The sequence below is a fragment of the Eutrigla gurnardus genome, assembly GCF_963514095.1.
Source record: "Eutrigla gurnardus genome assembly, chromosome: 9".
Lineage (NCBI taxonomy): Eukaryota > Metazoa > Chordata > Actinopteri > Perciformes > Triglidae > Eutrigla > Eutrigla gurnardus.
In genome coordinates, this window is record NC_139923.1 from 16,859,989 (window position 1) to 16,875,677 (window position 15,689).

The 15,689-nt window shown below is 41.4% G+C and overlaps 1 protein-coding gene across 2 annotated transcripts in view; it reads left to right on the forward strand.

Moving 5' to 3' along the window:
- The window catches only part of LOC311018145 (polypeptide N-acetylgalactosaminyltransferase 18-like), a 63,876-nt gene that overhangs the window by 35,024 nt on the left and 13,163 nt on the right, over window positions 1-15,689 (forward strand). For both annotated transcript variants that reach the window (XM_084016957.1, XM_084016958.1), the window contains exons 4-6: window positions 1,420-1,606; window positions 5,822-6,019; window positions 8,310-8,424. In XM_084016957.1, coding sequence (XP_083873083.1) covers window positions 1,420-1,606; window positions 5,822-6,019; window positions 8,310-8,424 — 500 coding nt within the window. The remainder of the gene's footprint in view (window positions 1-1,419; window positions 1,607-5,821; window positions 6,020-8,309; window positions 8,425-15,689) is intronic.

Here is a 15,689-nt window from a genome sequence, read left to right on the forward strand (position 1 = left end):
AGTTTGAATTATTTTCCCAAATCTCCACATCATAACTTAGTCAAATTAAAATTAAAGCTGACCATTCTATCAAACAAATATTTAATGAAATGATTTGTTGTTGGGAAACATAAACTTGGTGCAGGTATTCATGTCCAGGATGAACTGTAATCACTTTGCATCTGGTGCCAGCAGGTCGCATTTTTAATTTGTCCAATGTTTATGTAAAGTACCAAAATACCTCCATTAATAATGACTTTTCCATCAGCATCAGTGTTTAGTTTTTAATTCTAATCCACACTCTAGATGATGCTCCCGTCATCATACAGTTAATTACCAATAAGTAGGCCAAAAGAATATGAGTCACACCTTGAACTACACATGAGATCAGGCCACCTGAGAGGTCACCTGATTCATGTCTCGGCTACGTTTGATTAAAAACAGATTTCACAGTGGCCCAGACTTCTAAATATTAATTGGCTAATTGCTTGATTTAATGTCTGAAAGTAATCTCACATGTACCACAATAAGGTGCTGTTCAAATCTGCAGTTTGAAATGAGCCGATCCCTGTTCCAGGTCAGCAGCAGACTGTGGCTCATTAAAGGGAAACAGAGGCTGGAGGATCCAGGCTGATGGGAATAATGAGTAGAGAAGGAAGGCAGCTGCTGTAGCCTGCAGGCAGGATTACAACACAGAAAAAATCACAACGAGCAAATGAAGATGGCTGTTCCGCTGTCTGTCTGCCTGTCTGTCTGCCAGCCTTTCTGTCTACCTGACTGTGTTTAGGCCACACATACAATCATTCATAGAAACCCCACAATGCCAAATCTCAACACGTTGACAAAACATGTGTGTGGATCCTATTATTATTATTATTATATATGTGGGTTGATTATCTAACAGCATACTGGTTTTTAGTTGTTAATATGATACCCTACAACCCTCTTACATCAACTGTTTCCATAGCAACACAATGAATCAGTGTAAATGAGTATTTCTACATACATACACATTGAACATTTCACAGCCTGTTGATCCATCGCACCACTGTTGGAAGAACTTCTCTGTTTTTGTAGTTGAGTTGGTCGGTAGGTTTTTATTTCTGAGGTGATGTTTTCTTCAATGACTTCAGTAAATCCATAAATTAACTATGAAGTATGAAGTATTGGAGAGAGTTTGTAGTCCTGCTGTCATGTGTTTTTTTACTTTATTTCCTAGTTAGTTTCCCTCTCTCTTTCTGTGTCCCCAGCTGTGTGTGTTTGTCTCATCAGCCTTTCCTCTCATTCTCCCAATCACCTGCCCTTGTGTTTCCTCACCTGTCCCTCGATGTGCTGATCCGTCCTGGTGTCTCTTTGTCGGTTCACTTAGTAGCATGTGGCAGCAAAAGTCAAAGATAGTAACATTAATGTTTACAGGCAAATTTGTGTGTGTCTCTCCAGTGGAGCTCAAAGATCACCTCCAGAGGTTTGTGGAGGAGACCAACGTTCAGCACGGCCCCGGATTCATCAAGGTTGTCCGCCATGACAAGCAGGAAGGTCTGATTAGATCCAGAGTCAGCGGATGGAGAGCCGCCTCCTCTCCTGTCGTCGCTCTGTTCGATGCTCATGTGGAGTTCAACACCGGATGGTGAGCAGCTGGTTTGTACTGTATCAAGCGAATTATGGCTTGGATCATTTGTCAGTTTGTTGACCGTAGAGGAGGGGGAGCTTCCATCTGTAAACGTCTGGTCTGGTCTCCGGACTAATGTGAGCTGCTATCGAAGAGCTCTGGAGGACCACAGACAGTCTGTGGTTTCTGCATATAGTCTGGACTCATGTAAGCTACTATTATAGACCTTTGGGGGACCACAGACACAGGAGACAACATTTGTTTGGGGCGCCAGTGTATGCAATTGCACCGCACGCAAAATTGGCTTAGTGTTTGTTCGAACACAGAGTTGTAGTGGACCTGGTCAGGCAACATGAAGCCCTTACACCTCCTCATCCCAGATCGTGCTGACATCATAAAAGGTCACCTGATTACCTGTTAAATGATGTCAGAAGATACATCTGGGGGCTATTGCACAAAACCTAGATAAGAGATTAAGCCGTGATTTCCGAGTTGTCATCAGTGTTCAGGCTTCAGTTACTGAGTTACTTCAAAATCATAATGCATTATCTATTCCTTGTTACTGTTATTTCAAAGGGATTTGTTACATTTTAATATTACTGTATTGGAAATGTAAAGCATTACACTACTATTGCATTACTTTTAAGTTACTCTCACCAAAGTAACTGGAGATATGGATTTGGCATTCTAAATGTAGCTAATTACACTCAATAAGCTCATTGCACATCCAGTGGAAGGTGATGTGGTATCTGATTGACCTGGGCTTCTGGCTAAAAACAGTAGAATGTAATTTGTTAATGGCGCCAGAGAACAGGGCTAGAAAAGCAGGGTAGAAAAACTCGGACATGATTTGAGAGCGGGCTCCAAAGAGCCACGATGCTTCTCCCGGTCCAGGTCCAGTCTCCCCCCTCCTCCACCACCACCCGGTTGTCGAGCAACTGGTCTACTCATGGAGACCAGGAACGAAAATGAACCCTCTATTCTGAGAGTGTAGTGCTCTAGCAGGACAGTAGGGTTTAATGAGCTCTTTGAGATATGATGGTGCCTGACTATTTAGAGCCTTGTAAGTGAGGAGAAGGATGTTTAAATTCTATTCTGGATTTTACAAGGAGGCAGTGCAGATAAGCTAATATGGGAGAAATGTGATCCCTTTTTCTAGTTTAGTCAGAACACGAGCTGCAGCATTCTGGACCAGCTGGAGAGATTTAAGGGATTTATTGGAACAGCCTGATAGTAAGGAATTGCAATAATCCAGCCTCAAGGTAACAAATGCATGGACTAGTTTTTCTGTATCTTTTTGAGACAACATTGGCCTGATTTTAGTAATGTTACGCAGGTGAAAGAAGGCTGTCCTTGTAGACTTTAACGATTATCTGTATAGTTGACTTTTTATTACGAAGCTAACTTTGTTAGCAGCTTCATACCAGAATCCAGATGGAACAAGTAAGGTTTCTGCTCGGGGTGCCATTCTGCAAGATCCACCCGTTGCTCCTTCACAGTCCAAATATGGTCACTTCCTTCTCTTGATGCAAACATTGATGCAAACATCGAAGATGGTGACAGCCAATTATCGGCATTGATTACTTGGCTCAACTGGAGAGAAATTGATTTTGCTGTTGAAATGATTTAAGATATTTCTATTGACATTTTTTGTTGTAGATGTGACACTGTTTGGATTTTCTCTTTCAAGTTTCAATGCATCTCCTCCAATCAATCTAGACATGATTAAACCATCTTGTGGATCTTGTGCACTAATACAAGTTTTTTTTACATGAATTCCTCCTTGCCTTATGCAGCTGTGACCAACTACTTGATAGAGGCTGCTGTAAACGCTGGGAGAAAGAAAAAGTGAAGGAAACTGAGAAAAGATTGAGAAGCAGAATGTTAGCAATTATTCAGCAGCCACTTTGTTTGAAAGGTTGCTGATTAAATCAGAAAGAAGGCATCATTTCACTCTGTGGGCATTTGTTTTTCCTCAAGAGGCATCAGTTTGTCAGACAAACCAGCTGTGAAGAATTTGGAGACTGAGACAGGCTATTTATACGATGTTTCCTGAAATGATCATTCAATCTTCTTGAGTTCTAACATGCACTGATGTAGCTGTCACCCATTTGCTTCATTCAACCAGGTGCAAACTTTGAGCCACAAAGACAGCTGAGAGACATCTGCTAATATTTTGGGTCGACTTTGTGAGAGGCTGAAGTGATTTAATTCTCCGGATGTACAAACAAGAAGTAGAAATCATTGAGATATTTTGTATTTGAGGTAGTTGCGGTCCAGAAAGGCCTTTGGGTATTCTCTAACTTACCCACATTTCACTGCATATTGCTGCAGTCGCCAACTAACTGAGGTGAGAGGTGGGTGAATGAGTGATAGAGGCTCTATATAGGCACAAACACTAATCACCACTGAGCCAGACTGTGCTGATATTAGGTAGTAAAACAATTTTGATGTGTAAATATTGACAGCCCCCCCCCCCCCCCCTGTTGAAATAGGCTACAGTGGTGCCATTGTTGGACCTCACCATCACATGCTTCCCCCACCACCACCCACCAAAATGTTGGATTGTTGCTTTCAAATATTTGCTGCAACTATCACTAGATCATGACAGTATTACATAAGACAGATCATGTGTGAAAGAATCAGGTTCCTTTTAGTCCCCTGATGGCAGAAAAGAAGAAAGCAACCAAGCAGAGTGGAGGAGTACTGCAGCTTTAAGTGCGGAGAATATCACAGGCATCCTAATGTTTTTATGATTCCAGTTTTTTACATTCTTCTACCATATAACACACACCAGAACATGTGGCCCTGCCTTTGTTTCAGGGAGACAACATGTGTCCTCTTAACAGCAGATTATCTTGATTCAAGCTCTGAGCCTTTTGTTGCTTTCACTTGCATCTTAACGAGGAGATGTCCTTTTATTTTATAGCTTTTACAGTTGACGTTCATATTACTAACTATATTTAATATCATAACATGTCAAGACATGATACCGCTATGTACTGTGAGTAATGGAAGTTGTTAATTTCTGACTTCATTAGTTACAGCTGGTCATGTTAAAAGCCAACACAGTGATGCTGCGGTTCATAACATGTTATCATGTCGTATACATGTTATCATGTTATGAACCTCACCTGTGGTTGTTAAAAAGTGAAGCCAATACTGAAGTGCCTAAACATGCATTTTCTCTGCTGGCTGTCAGGAGGCAACTGCTCTAGTTGTAAAAGGAATTCGGATTATAAGGAAGTCTGTGAGAAAACGACCCGACCATCTCCTTGAATTATGAAGCTAACATTTTTAGCAGCTTCACACCAGAATCCAGATGGATCCAGATCCAGTAAGGTTGCTGCTCAGGGTGCTGCTTGTGTTTATAAGATCCACCAGTCGTTCCAAATATGGTCACTTCCTTCAGTGGTTGCAAAGATCCAACTCGACAACGGCCAAAATGCAGAACTCTTCCAACTCGACTTCAGAACCGTAGTCCACAAACGGTTGCATCTTGTTGACCAGGTCCACATTTTATACACCCATACACACACACACACACACACACACACACACACACACACACACACACACACACACACACACACACACACACACACACACACACACACACACACACACACTCTCTCGCTCTCTCTCGCTCTCTCTCTCTCTCTCTCTCTCTCTCTCTCTCTCTCTCTCTCTCTCTCTCTCTGTCTCTCTCTCTCTCTCTCTCTCTCTCTCTCTCTCTGTCTAACAGAACCACAAACCTCCGACATATCACCACAGAGGGTTTGCTGCTCCATGACTAATAAAATAGTTCTTGGCAAAGAAACAAAACAGGAGATAAACTTTTTCTCTCTATAAGCATTGAAACATGTTCAACATTGGTGATGAGCTACATCAATGTTGTGTTTGTGTTAATTATAGGCTTGAGTGCTGTGCCTCTATAGAGTCCTTTATATAGTCCTCTACATAATAATAATCTATATAGTCCTTTACAAAGTGTTTTACATAGTCCTCTATTTAGTCCTCTACAAAGTCCTCTATAGTCCTCCAGGTAGCCCATAATTCTCTCTCTACAAAGTTATTTACATAGTCCTATACATAGTCCTCTATGTAGTCCTCTGCATAGTCCTTTACATTGTTATGCTGTGAATTATCAGAATGTTTTCTAGAACACTGACTTAGAGCCACTGACTCACAGATGAATTTGTTGTCATATTTGTCTCGGTTTTTGTCTCATAGGGCAGAACCTATTCTGCAACGAATAAAGGAGGACCGGACCAGGGTGGTGTCTCCCTCCTTTGACAATATCAAGTACGACACCTTTGAGGTGGAGGAGTATCCACTGTCTGCTCAAGGCTTTGACTGGGAGCTGTGGTGTCGATACCTCAATCCACCAAAGTCCTGGTGGACACAGCACAACCACACAGCCCCCATCAGGTAAATACATAGGCCCTTCACTCTACTGGACGATGGGTAATACTGAAAATGTGCAGAAGCGTGGAAGCCAATCTGCCCCTCTACAGGTCAGAGAGCGTTGTTCAGCAGCCACCACCCTGAGCAAGCGCTGCCCAGATTCAATGACAGAAGCAATGGGATAATTGCTTCGATGTTCAATGTTAGGCTTCCCTCAATGGCATCTATGTCCAAGCCACCAACATGATGCCGCTTTCATCAAGTTTTATGCCTACTCGTAAATTCTACCATGAAAGTATGCAGGTCTCAGGCGGGCAAAATAATCTTTTGGGATCTCGCGACGCAAATGTTTAATTTGGAGAGCTGCAACCATGTGACTTCATCAGCTGTATAAGAGAATTCTTCTGCTAATGCGTGTTTTGGCGAGGTTTTGGTCTCTGACACTGGGAGGTTGTGCAAGTATAATGTCCTGGGCCGCTTTTGCGCTGGTTTCTCACAGAAGTTTAATTTTCTCCCTTTAGTTGGCATGAGGCAAGTCAATCAGGTGGTATAAATAGTTGTCCTATAGGTAGGTGTCACTAAAAGTGGGGGAGATCAAGCCCACAGTTGTAGCTGTGTGTTCTTCAATCTTAATCTTCATAAACAATTCAATCTGCATCTATGAATTGTTTCATAGATGCAGACCTTGAGGTCCCAAAACTATGATGCTTCATGCCCATCTGGTAGTGCTACTGATGTTGAAAGTGTTAAAAGTGTTTTTTATTAAAACATATTATTTTTCTCACATTCGCACATTCCTCTCCTCCCCCACTCATTCAACAAAAACTTGTTGATTTCAGCACAAACCAAATATGAGGAGGCAGTGGGCCAGGTTCATTATTAGTTAACTTGAAGTCGTTTTGTACTGTGTAAGTGTATTTTAGTTTAATTTAAATTGTAGAAAAGCACAATTTGAAGTGCAATTATTGTACTTTTATATGCTACAATGGAACACCTTCAAGCATACTAAGTACACTAAAGTACTGCAGCAGTACTGCAACTGCAGCAAAATAATCTGGCAGTGCAATATTAATTATTTATAGTTTGATTTAAAGCATATTTAAGATTTGATAAGATCACTTACTAAGCTCATTATTTTTACATTATAATTTAATGAACACTAATCTCCATGAATTATGTATGTAAATCCTGTAGTTTAATGTTAATATGCATATACAACCTAGAGGATGCAGTGAAGCACATTATATATAACACCAAATTTTTATTCTCATCAGAAGCAGCGATCGGTAACAACATTTAAAAAGAAAACCACGGTTATAGCATATTTGTTGTGACCTACAGTGTATAAAATCATTGCACATACTGAGAAATGCATATATTGATTGGCCATGTTAGCCAAAATCAATATATAATCAATATACTTACACACATTGCAGATAATACAAGTGAACCAGCAGCCAGCCTAGCAAGGAAACTAATACTTCTGTAGTTGACTTCCATGGCAAGCAAATCATTGATGCAGTGTTTATAAAGTAGGACTTATGCTACTCAATATTGTGATGGCCGAAGATGAATTCCTTCTAATCATTCCTTTCTCTATCTTCTTAAGTACTATTTCTCAATTGTCAGTTGATTTACAAGAAATAATTATAGTATTGTATTGTAATCACTTTGTCATCACCCAATCAAGTAGCCCAGCTCCTCCATGCATCCATACTTATGGTTTTTATTTTGATCAGAAAAGATGTGTAGGGCTCCAGTAGGGGACTCCATAGTTCTGCTGGGAGATTTCAACGCACACATGGGCAATGATAGAGACACCTGCAGCAGCCTGATTGGGAGAAATGACCTCCCTGATCTAAACCTGAGCAGTCATGTTTTACTGTGCTAGTCATGGACTGTCCATAACAAACACCAAGTTTGAACATAAGTGTACATGGTACCAGAGCACCCGATGCCGAAGGTCGATGATCGATCATCCATGAGGGACTCAGAGTAGAGCAGCTGCTCCTTTGCATTGAAAGGAGCTGAGATGGTCCGGGAATGGAGGTGTTGACGGCATGATAAGCTGGGAGGAGGCCATAGGGCCATATCTCCACACTGTTCTGGGAACACCTCGGGATCCCTCAGTCAGAGATGGCTGATGTGGCCGGGGAAAGGAAGGTTTTGGGGTCCCCTGCTGGAGCTGTTGCCTCCGGGGCCCGACCCCGGATAAGCGATTGACGATGATGATGATGATGATAAATACAAAACATGTTCTACCTCTTTCTCTTCTCTGACATTATGTCTTTTCTCCTTTCTCCCTCAATTAAAGGAGCCCAGCCTTGATTGGCTGCTTTGTGGTCGACAGGAAGTACTTTGAGGAGATTGGACTACTAGATGAAGGCATGGAAATATATGGTGGCGAAAATGTGGAACTCGGCATCAGGGTAAGTCAGTGTAAAACCAGCTCTAGCAACTACATGGAGGCACTAATCATTTCTGCACACAGCACTCTAAGGGTGGGCGATATCTGGAATGTATTAGATGTATTGCGATATGTTGTATGTGAGATGTATTAAATTCCTATTCTGTGAATATCGCGACAAGTGTCGCACAGAATTTTGTTAAGCTGTGGGCAAGACTTGCTTTGTTAGGTCTGTCTGCAAGACGACAAGCAAACACGTTTGAAATTGCCTGTTTTCTGAATGGAGTCTGGTTGATGGGTGCTTAGCAATGCTAACATTGTAGCTGCTCCATAAACACTTAAAATAACGTAATCAAGACCAAAGACAGTCTCTGGTTTCTCCACATTATTTTGTACTGTCTCTGTATATAATGTCAGTAATGTAAATTATCGGTATGCAGCCTGAGAGTCTGAGAGGATCCATGTGCTTCTCAGTTGCAAATCAATGTCTGCGACGATGAAGTGTGCACTCACCCACTGCTACTTTAACTGCTGGCTAAGTGCTGGCAAACAAGAGCACAGCCTCCAACAAGTGTTATAAAATGATGTAGGGGTTTGGTTCGTGTAACAAAGGGAAGTCAGTCCGTCACATCCACATGGAGATGTCGTTACTGTTCCATAAAACGCGGTCAGGAATCATTGAGTAATGGGCCACATCAATAACACTGAGCTGGCTTATGGAATGTATTTTTGCATCTTACTTCTTATCACTAGATGGTGTTCTTAATTTATTAATTAAATTCATTTTAATTAAGGACTCAACATACTTGTGTGATGCATGCATGTATGTATGTATGTATGTATGTATGTATGTATGCATCAAAGAGTTAAATTATACATAGTGCAGAGATTTTTTAAGATTTTTTGATATATATTGTGTATTGCAATATAACCTAAAAATATTGCAATATTAATTATAAGCCATATCGCCCAGCCCTGCACCTCTCTATATATTTAAAACATCTGTAACAGTCAAATTTGTTTCCTTACCTGAACAACGTAGAGAGAAGTGTTGTCTGCGTCCACAATGAAGTATCCTGTTTAGCAGCATGTCCAGCCTGTAAAACAGTAGAATGACCTTTCCTTGGACAGAATGAGTCCTTTATCAGTCATTCACATTATTCATTCAGTGTGACACAAGCAAACTGAGGTCATTATGTACTGACTGTCTGATTGCATTGGGATTTAATGAATACAATTATATTCTATAAAATTTGAACTCCTGGCTTTAACAGTTAGATTCGTCTTGTGGCCAGCATCTTGTGTCCATTAGAGGAGATGCAAATTAGGGCACATGTAAACTGGTTGTTTGACCTAGAGAAATGTAAATGTCATACCAACACTGCCTTATCCACTCTCCTTCCAAACCACTAAAGGCCATCACACACCAGCTAGTGTGGACAGTCTTGTGGTAATACTTGTTATTGTCGAGAGAGAATGCTGGCAGCATTTGTTGAAGTATTTCTGGGGCATCCATTCTAGAATAGAATAATCTACTCTGACTCCGAGGCACATTTTTTTCCCAATCTTATCACCGGAAAAACACAAGTATAACATAGAGTGGACTGTTCCATGGCAATGGTGTACAATATCTGCACATATCAATTATAAGGTTTGGTTTTCTACACAAACGTCAGACAGCCAGTCAGCACAGGAAATTGGACATTAGCCATGTTCAGTATATGGCACCGAAGGTTAGCACTGGATGTGGGCACTACGTTTAGACTTCCGAAGTGGTCATTTGTGCCAACATGCAGCACTATTCCTTTGATGGAGGTTGGGAGTGAAGGCAGGAGGTCCAGGTCTTTCTCCAAAATTTCAGGGACTGTGGCACCGGGGAGGCAGTGTGTGATGGCATTTATGAAGCAGATATTATAGAACCGCCAATGATAAGTGTAGTTGGGGGGAAGAGAGGATGAACAGGGCAGCGATTTGATTTGATTTATTTAATTGTATCAGAAATGTCTTACACACAGTAAAAGACATCAACAAAACACAATTTAGGATAGAAAACACAATAAAGTCCATGACTTATTTCCATTGTGGTCCTCACATAAAACATCAGGACAGTACAAGACAAGACACGACCAGACACTCAGAGTGTATTACAATCAGTAAAAAATCCAATAAAACCACATTTTTCTGAAATAAAAATAAAAGACAGCTGCCCCCCTGCTCTATTCAGCTACCCTCTCTAGTATCCAGGCCTTGATTCTCTTTTTAAAAGAGTTCAGACTGGGTGTGACTTTAATTTCCCCATCTAACTTGTTCCACTGAACTGCCCCTATATAGGCAAAGGTTCCTTTCCCTAAAGATGTTTTAAACGAATATGGACGCAGATCTGAAATGCTGCCATGAGTGCAAATATTGTGTTTGTCCTTTATCTTAGTAATAAGACAAGATAAAAACGTTTGGACACTACAAAACAGTATTTTATGGATCATATTCATCCTTGTGATATTAATACGGGACTCAACAGGGAGCCAGTTGAGCTCTGCAAATTGTGACCTACCTATATGAGACCTATAGCCCACGTTTAGAATGACTCTCATTAATTGATTCTGTGCTGTTTGCAGCCTTCCTTTAAGGTTGCTTGTTAGTCCTTCAAACCAAGTACTTGCAAATTCAAAATTATTTAAAATTAAGGAGTTGGCTAAAATTATCATTGTTGACCTATCTAAAAATGTGTAATTCCTGGAACTTTGTGAGCCCGGTAACTTTACTCAAAACTTTATTGGCCATATTCCTACCATCCAGGTTGTTTTCAAGGATGCATCCCAGGTATTTTACTGATGTTTTTGCACTGACCACAATTTTATTCAAAGTGACTCTGAATTCAGAGCATCTGTTCAATCTGTATTTTGAGCCAAATAAGATGGCCTCTGTCTTAACAAGATGTAGGGACAGCATGTTGCGCATGAGTCTGACATATCATTAATGTATGTCAAAAATAATGACGACCAAGAATGCTTCCTTGTGGAACGCCGCATTCAACTATTCTAGGGTCAGAGAGCTCCCCCCCTAGGGCCACCAATTGTTCCCTTTCTCCATTATCTATATCCCTGCGTATGATGTCGGAAAGGTAGAGTAGGCATGATTCAGTGGAATGTGGACACCCGGCTGCCTCGTTCTGTATTGAGAATGACGGTCCAAGTTGGACGGTGAGGAGTTTCGGCCCAAGGAAGACCTCCCAAGCATTCGACGACAGCCTCCTGCAGCATCCTACGGCCGGCTGTTCCACCAGCACTGGCCACAGATGGAGGAGATGTAGCGATCAGGGGAGAAGCCATAGAAACGAGAACTGCAGAAATATTGCTAGGATTGACTGCGAATCCATCAGGCAGGACAGTGAAACGGTTAGAAAGAGTAAAGGAGGTTGATAGAAACGCCCTTACCAGCCGGACAGGGGAACTGGGATGGCTGTGGAGTGGCGATGTGAGCTGAGGTGGTTTCAGTGTTCTAACATCCCAGTCCAGTGCAGCAGGTGGTGCTGACCGGAGCTTGGAGGAATAACCACTCACTCAAACTGCTGGGCCTTCCCACCAGAGCAGCACAGTGGTGACATTTATCAAAGCCAGCCAGGAAAGGGTGGTAGCCGAGGCCGAGACCATCTGTGACACCGGGGAGGAAGGCAAATGGGACACTGGGGCCACAAGACTAGAGGACTGCATATATGAAATGTGTTAGGCTGAGTAGTGGCTACGGAGACAAAGCTCTCAATCAGCTGATCTTAGTTCAGACTTTGGGTGATGCATATCCTCCTTTAATTGTACTGAAGTTTGCAGTCCACACACGCTGCCATTATAGCTGAATATAATGTAAGAATAACTCATAAAACATAATTCAAATTCAAAACTAGATAAAAGCAATCCTAAAATCAGTAATGGAACAGGATTTTGAAAGACAGGCTAAGTGGTAATGAGTGGCGACTGGCGAGTGGTGAGTTTACCAACAGGAACATTTCAAATAGCTTTCAAATTCATGTCCAGTTACTAATAGTCATTTCCAGTTGAAAGAGATGGTTAAAATGACCAAGATCTAAATGTATCACATAAAACTGGATAAATAACTAAAGTGGAATCATGACAGAGCCTCTCGCATGTGGACGCAAAACGCCAACAGATGCACAGTCAATAGCGCGACTAATAGAAATGTGAACAAACTCATGTGTATTCCACCGGTTACTGATCCACTGTTCCACTACCGTTCTGTTCAACAGCCTTCCTGAAAAGCTTTTGATATCAGAGGTAGAGTGAGATTCACAAAAGTAGATGACAGATAGACGAAGCTTCAGGTGCAATATACGACCAGTAAAGAGTCACAACCTTATGAATGTTAAATGGACCTAGCACTTTTCTAGTCTTTTTGACTACTCAAGGCTCTTTACACCACATGCAGTCTACATTTACCCATTCACACACTGACGTCCTGCCCATCAGGATTGAATCTAAACTAACTCATTCACACAACGACACACCGTCAGCTCAGCCTTTGGGAGTAATTTAGGATTCAGTATCTTGCCCCAAAATACTGTACTACCTATAGGATGTATGATCACATACTGATTGTTTAAGGAACCGTGTTTACAGTAAAATAACTAAACAGTTTCCTGCTCGGGTAGTTTTATCCCCCCACCCCTCCTGCTTAATAACTGTGACTAGTGAGTAGGAATCAGTTTGGGTCAATTATGTTGCAGTGACTACAGGAGCTGGCTCAGCTCAAACATGCAAATGATGCTCATAATATGAATTATGACACACTAAATATACCTCAAAAATGCTTTGACCTCAATGAATATGAATGACTAAATCTACCAAAGGTTAAAATCCCCTTTTGTTTCTACACTTTGTGGGTCATTGGCAGTAAGACATAAGACGTGTACAGTCAGGTATACCTGATTCTCTATTATACAAATTGCTTGAACACCTGTTGACATTGGTTTATTCAGTGAGGCATGAGTAGTGAGTCACCAGCAGACAGCCTCTCTGCAGGAGGAGATCTCACCGTTGCTGCTGTGTTTTTCTGACCCACAGCAGCATCTCCCTGCATGCGCCGTCAGCTACACTCATGTTACACACTGAAAGAAGGCCAATAGTCACGCATAGTGCTGCAGATTAGTTGCTAACCCTCTGCAGCTATGGCAACAACTGAAGTGAAATGAACGGGTTTCATTGGAGAGCCTCTTCAAAGCTACTGTTGATCGTCAGGATTGGTTCAGGCTGGGCTTCAGCTGGACAGGCTACCTCTCTATCTGTATGTGAGATATTTGAACGATTGAAAGGCAACAAAAGGTGAGTGACAACATCAGCCAGAGTGTTGACATTTGTTCTCTTCAACACCAGAGTCAAAGGGATACTGAAAGTCAGAACCTGCCATCAAATCAAGCCAAGACACACAACTGATCATCATTGTCAGTTATTTCATATCACGTAGTAGAAACACATCAAGAAAAAGTCAATAAATCAGATTTTGCTAAAGTAGCAGATGGCACCTTTTCAGATCAATGATTATGTAAATCAGCAGTGAAGTCGTGTCTCAAGGGCACTGCTCCAACATAATTCATTATCTGAGTTCAACTCGGGGTTGAAGACAGAAAACAGTCGGTCTGTTCTATTTCCATCTCCCTTAAACCAAACACTGCAGTCTTGTCTTATCAGCAATGTCATTTTTCTTCCTCTAGTTTCTGCAGAAGCGCTACATATCTCTGGCCTGCATGCTCCCATTGTGAGAAAGATTGCTTTTATGAAGCTTCATCTACGCTGTGTCCGTCCTCTGCGTGATTTATAATTCACAACATCATCTATTGTTTTCGTTTGCCTCTCATTAGAAAACACAGGTCCACAAGCTGGATTTGAAGACAATTAGGAATATAAATGAGCTGTTTTGTCTGCGTGACACAGACAGATCAGACAGACATCGATTACCAACACAGACATAAACTGCAACTCTTCCATGTCACAATGATTTACCATGATGTTTTCTGGGTAACACTTGGTGCATGACCCTGTTTTATATTTAGAGCGAAGACAATAAAACAACAAAAAGGATGACTCAAGAAGACAGGGAGAAGCTGTTATTCGCTGTTTCACTCTCTTTATCTTCTCTCCATACTTCCCACTTCATCTCACTTTGCTTTCATCCCTTCACCTTCTCTGCTTTATGTTTCACACTCTGAATCTCCTCTCTCGCCTCACTGTTCCTACATTGTCTATCTCGGTCTGCACACCCACATGCTTAGACACAGATTGTCATGCTCGAAGAATAGCTCCTTATGCTCTATAACCGTGCCTGTAAATCCTTTATAGAGAATGTTGAGGCATCATTGAAGGGAAGTGTGTATTATCCCGGAGTTTGTGCTCCTGCCAGGTGTGCAGATGTAGTCTTGGTCTGCGGCGGTTATTTGCTTTGAAAGGAAGAAAAGAGCCTTGAGACAATTAGAGATTAGAATGCAAACACAAGTGGAGAACTGCAATACGGAGACCGGACAGGTTTGTCTTCACGTCAACAAACCAGCACTTCACTAAACTAATTTGATGTCTGCTGCAGAATTCTGAGCAGTTCAATTGTGCTGCTCCAATCCCAAACAGGCCTAAGCCCGATTGCCTGTTGTACATGACACACGTATGGCTTGATGTTGTTTTCAAGATGTGCTGTCTCGAAGTCATCATTACAATAGCGAACAACACAGAGAACATGACTGAAACTTTACTGACAAGACGCGTCTACACATATTTCTAGTAAACACTCAGATTTTCGAGCACACAGCGGCATTTTTATTATAAAAGGACTGGTCCAGTTCCGCTCCAGTCCCACTTACACCACAAGTCTAAAGCCCAAGTACCATCCAAGATGGCGACAGCCAACATGCTGAAGTCGAAACTTTAAAACCATATTACACAAACCAATGGGTGACATCACAATTACTACATCCACTTCTTACATGTAGTCTATGGTCAAAACAGGTTCAGTTTTCTGGGGTTTTATTCAAACCGTATTTGTATGCTATTTGATACAATCAAAATTATTCTGTATTCTATTCTATTTTTGCTGAATTTGGAGAATTGCTTTGTTTCCCCTAAAAAGTATATTTTTAAGGTTCAATATTTTCAGAAAAACCACTCCTGGAGACATGACATTTGGTAGGGGGATGGACAGAATAGTGGACAACAGATCCAAATCAATTATATTTTTCATTACCGGCCCTTTAAAATGGAAGAAAAGTGCAAAAATAGGTTCTCTACAATCAGC